This window comes from Rhagoletis zephyria, unplaced genomic scaffold (assembly GCF_001687245.7).
Source record: "Rhagoletis zephyria isolate East Lansing unplaced genomic scaffold, Rhagoletis_zephyria_1.1 Rzeph_scaffold_11407, whole genome shotgun sequence".
Lineage (NCBI taxonomy): Eukaryota > Metazoa > Arthropoda > Insecta > Diptera > Tephritidae > Rhagoletis > Rhagoletis zephyria.
Window position 1 is genome coordinate 13,880 of NW_016168484.1, and position 5,312 is coordinate 19,191.

A 5,312-nucleotide genomic window follows, 5' to 3' on the forward strand; every position below is an offset into this window, starting at 1 on the left:
TGATTAATACAATTTTAAAAACTTTACAGCACAAAAACAAAAACAAATCAGGGGTATTCTTCAAGTCTTGCACGATGCACGGATTGCATGAAATGCAAAAATACAATTCCAAATTTCGATGAGTACGAGAGCACCCCATTGCAAAGTGGTAGCGTGCATGCGTAGCAAGCAGCGAAATTATGCATCAAATACAATAACAAGAGACAGCAAAAATAAAGTGAAGTGATCGAGATGAGAGGAATGATAGAGAAATGTGTAGCGTTTCCAACAACAAAACAAGTAGCACAGGGTCGCATTTATCTTGCTATGCTATTTTGCAAAATATATACATGGGTTTCGACGTTGCATATTTCGCAGCGATAGGAAATGTTGTTTCCCATGTATTTTGTTGTTGTATGTTTGCAAGTTATACAATCCATGCAATCCGTGCTACGCGCATTGGCTTCGCAAGATTTGGAAATACCCCTATCGATTTAATAGTTTTCCAAATATCTCGAGAACGGGGCGAGGAAAAAAAATTAAAAAATCACACATATACACATCATAATTCTCTATGAAATAAATATTAAAAAATTTTTTTTTTTAAATTTTCACACACAATTTTTTTATAAAAACATTAGTTGTTGAGAATATGCCATCTCAAAAAAAAATTTAAAAAAGGCATGAGTACTAGGTACTCATGAAATTTGATGTGTAAACATATGCGTACGCCAAAACATGAGAGTATTATATATATATATATAATCTCAATCAAAGCTCGTTAGCTGTCAAATTGGTTGTGATGCTAAAAAACAATTTTTAAAATTTTTAAATTCATAATGTACTCATTTTTCTCGGTGTAAAAAAAAAATCATAACTCAAATTATTATAGAGTGCACCCCAAAAGAATATAATTAAATATTGCGTCATACTCAGAGCTACCATTATGATTTTTTTTTTTGAGATGGCATATTTTCAAAAATTCATTTTTTTTACCAAAAACTTTGTATGTGAAAAATTAAAAAAAAAAATTATATTTCTTTTCATATAGAATTTTGATGTGTGCATGTATGATTTTTTTTAATTTTTTTCCTCGCCCCGTTCTCTAGATATTTGGAAAAGTGCTAAATTGATTCGTTTTTGTTTTTGTGCTGTAAAGTTTTTAAAAATGTTTTAATCAAGCTCACATTCCATATTTATTTATTGTTTATGTTTATCCATCAACCCTAACAATTTTAAACAAATCAAACACATGATATGTGAACCCCGTCCGTTTGGTATACACATATTATAAACAAGATTCATTGAATACATCAATCAGATATATCTGACTAAGCTGCTCTACGAATTGGGTGATTTCTTCAGCGAGTGGGGCAGTTACATTGACAAGGCTTTCTATCTCCGTCTCGTCCATGAAACATTATTATTACAGCACGGCCTATATTCTTTCGCTTTGGATAAACATTGTACAGCTTTTGATTTAAAGAAACTTAAAGCCCAAAAAAAAAAAAAATACCGTAATCTGCTGCCAAATATATCTTCACCTAGGTACACATATTTAAACTAGCTTCTGTTAACGTCAAAATTATTTATCAAAATTAAAAACCAAAATTCTATTATTTTCGTTAAATGAATGCCAGTTTTATGCCACCAAATTAAAGCTAATCAGTAAATGTAATCAACCAACCAGGCAACCAAACAGCCAATCAGCAAATCAACCAATCAGTTCCACAGACATATCAAATCAAGCGAAATGAAATGAACAAATCCAAAAATTTTCATAGTATGTATTATGCAAAGCATCGCTGTTTGTGATTTTATTGCTGGTTTTTGTGATGTCAGCATGCAAAATGTCTACAATTATTTTTCGGTCCGCAAATTCTCGTAGATTTTATAGCAAATTGTTGTCAATATAATTTGCCAAAACGCGCTTTTATTCCTGGCATTTCATCAGGCAGATGCGCAGACAAGCAAGCACACGATCAGAGCATTTCCAACTGTTAAATGCACCTATGTAGCTATGTGTGTATTAACAATAGGGGTATTCTCGTGAGTCTTACAAAGTCCTTGCACGGTGCACAGATTGCACGGTAAACACCGATTTTCGTGCAACGGCTTTGCAAGACTCTGTGAATACCCTCAATTTTAATTTTTCTATTAGCAAATGTATGTATGTATGTACATACAAACATATAGTACATCCATGGACGTTGAATTTGTGTAGCTGTGTAAAGCAAAGTTTATTACGCAAAGCTTATGCACAAAATTGCATAACAAGAAAAATACTCTCGCTTGATGCAGTAGGGAATGTGATAGGTGTTTTATTATTTGGCTTCTTGGCTATATGGAGATATATAGTTATGTATTAGAGGTCTGCGTATTGCTTCAAAGTATTTTCATTGTTTTTATATTTTACGCATTCATTAAGAGCAAAGGTAACGTGCGCAAATTCTTTGCCAAAATAACTCCGAAAGGTTCCGTTAAGGCGGACACCCGACAAAAAATTCGAAAAACTCCATAAGTACAGAAAAGTGAAGGTACATAACTAGTAGGAGAGCCCATCAAACTAAACCGAGTAGAGTAGGGGCCCCAGAGGCCATACATACATATATTTGGTGACGTCATGCATGGGAGAACACGAAATGGGCCTGCTGATTCGAGTATGTCAGGAGTCCCGTATTCTGATTGTTCCTCGATACAGGTAGGGATTGGGCAATACGAATAGGTAGTGCTGCAAGCCCCCCTGATAAGCCGTATCAGTTGCTGCAGCGAGATAAGCGACGCCTCGCCTGTAGGTTTCGAGTATCATCGAGGTCCTCAAAAAACCAATGCTCATATGAAAGAGCATCAAATTCTGTGTAAGAAAAACCACTGCTGCATTTTCCAAACAGTGGTGGACATGGCTGCTGCAGCGTTTGAAAGTCGCCCTCCTTGTCCAGTCATTATACAATTTTGACCTTATGCCCTCGGGGGAATTCAGTCACCGTGGAAATGGCAGCGATTGTGCATGTCCGAATTTTTTTTTTTTTTTTTTTAAAAAAAATAGTCTTCATTGAATAACTTGGCCATTTTTAATTTTTAAGAAAAATCATAAGAACAAAAGTTGTAGCAAATTCAATTTTATACAAGTTTGGTCCTCATAATTTTTCCTCTAAGATTGATAGTTTTCTAAATAAACTTGAAGCAAGCGGTAATCTCAAAACATCGCATAATATCTCGTTCAAATCTACGGCGTAAATATGTAGGGTCAGACTTGAAGAAAATCAAATTTCCTACAACTTGGGCCCCCCAATTTTTCTTGTAAGACCGATATTTTTTGATAGGGACAAGTCCTTTGCATCACCGTCACCGCCAATGTCTGCGCCAAGTTACACACAATCCGTTTGATATTGCGTCCGTAAAATCAAAAACTCGCTACTGCTTTCTGCAAAAATTGCATTCTGTTTTTGCACTTTTTCTATTCGCTTTTCTTCCATCATATTTGCGAGGTTCCAAAAATGAACAAAAAAAAAAATTATAACAATTACGAAAAGTTAACAAAAGCACGAACGTAGACGATAAAAACCACCAGGCGACCTGTTATTAATTTGTTGGTGCCTAAAATAAAAAATCACTCATTTGAAACACCAGTTTTGCAATTCGACAAAAAATACGGATTTTAGAATGACTTTATGCAGGCCTCTGATTGTACGCAATCCATTTATCGTTTCATGCAACAAGTTGTTATGAAAATATTCAATTAATCACATAAATTCGTCCGCATTAAGCTGTACAAATTTTAATATTGAGCAAATACTTACTGCGTGTCTGCCACCTAATGGCGAGGTTATCAGAAAGTATCGCAATACAATTTTGTGGCAAAAAATTTAAAAAATACACTAACACCTATTCATACAGAAGGCTTTTATGTGGATTTTAAATCATCAGCACGAGTTGTAGTGATGCCTTAAGAATAACGACAATTTTAACTNTATAGATTTGTACATACTCATATTTTATTTTCGTTGGCCACTTCAATTCCTAAAATACTTTCTTCATTTCTTCATTTTCACAGCGACCCCAAAGAGTCTGACTACATTTTGGCCTCGCGCATTTTGCAAACTTGGCTTTTTCAGTCGAATCGTTCAAACGATAATCTACGTGAACCACTCGATTTACCTTTCGAAGCGGGGCATGTTGAGATCATATTTCAACATGAAGCAACACCAAAGGATGGCGATTGGGTGGCAGTATGTGGGTAAGTAAAGAGCATTAAAGATACGAGTATTAAGAGAAGCAGTGGAATTTAATTTTCAAAAAATTTCAGTGAATAGTTTTGTAAAATAAAAAGTTCATAAATATTTAAATATGTATGTACATATATGAAGCGTTAATCTGAAAGAAATCACTCCATTTTAGAGAAAAGAAAGTGTGTAATTTTTTAAGACTATGGCAATTAATTTTTAATGATATGAATAATTTTTGAAAGCGAATCGGTTGAAAAAAGTTTGATTTATGTATCAATTCAGTTTTTAAAACGCACTTTTAAGATATGCGCGCATTTTTGGCACACCAGGCAGCTTCCCAACAAAACTTACAAAATCGATTTCTTAAATATATTTTTCCCAGAATATTTTATCTATGTCTATCAATTCTGAGGTCGGAAATCCTCGAAGTTCTTGAGTCATTTTTTTTTTATTTCAAATACAATAGCAAAAGTAAAATTTTCCAAATTCCATACATGCATCTGCAATAGAAAAAGGATGACAATATTTTCAGTAAATATATTGCGCTTGTGACAGAAATAAAGTTATCTCCCAAAGCGAAAAGTTCATAAGTTATAAATTCATTTATTCCGTTATTACCTCTCCACGCTTTATTTTACAATCTTTATAAATATTTTCCTCCATTTTTTCCCCCTTTTTTGTGTTGCATTAAGTTTTATTGAAATTTCTCTCGAATTTGCATTTACAGTCATGACTACAAGGCCTCCTTTGAGTCCACTTGGCGTTCTGATTTGTGCATGACCAAGCACCTGATGGCGAATATTACGCGCTGTATTTGTCCATTGTCTGGCACCTACGTTGTCATGCTTACGAAACGTAATAACAATGTAAGTATGTAATTGAATGCGCTATTTATTTTTGTATGTTTGTATGTACATTGATGAAAAAAGAGGTTTCCGTGCTTGAGAAATGGTAGCTTATTTTTGTAAACAAGGGAAAATAAAAGAATGTAGATTGAGTGTAACCTTTAAGATTTTTATGATAAAAATCATAATTTTATAGTTTTTTTATGATTTTTATTTTTTTCGATCATCTCTAATCGTTATTTTGTGTTTTTAATATTTTCGA

General features: G+C 33.7%; 1 protein-coding gene across 1 annotated transcript in view; it reads left to right on the top strand.

Moving 5' to 3' along the window:
• Positions 1–5,071, top strand: part of LOC108377067 (putative GPI-anchored protein PB15E9.01c) — a gene marked incomplete at both ends in the record, with an annotated part of 17,621 nt that extends 12,550 nt beyond the window's left edge. The window contains 2 exons of the mRNA XM_017633333.1: positions 4,034–4,216; positions 4,933–5,071. Of these exons, the coding sequence (XP_017488822.1) occupies positions 4,034–4,216; positions 4,933–5,071 (322 nt within the window). The remainder of the gene's footprint in view (positions 1–4,033; positions 4,217–4,932) is intronic.
• Between the last annotated feature and the right edge of the window lie 241 nt (positions 5,072–5,312).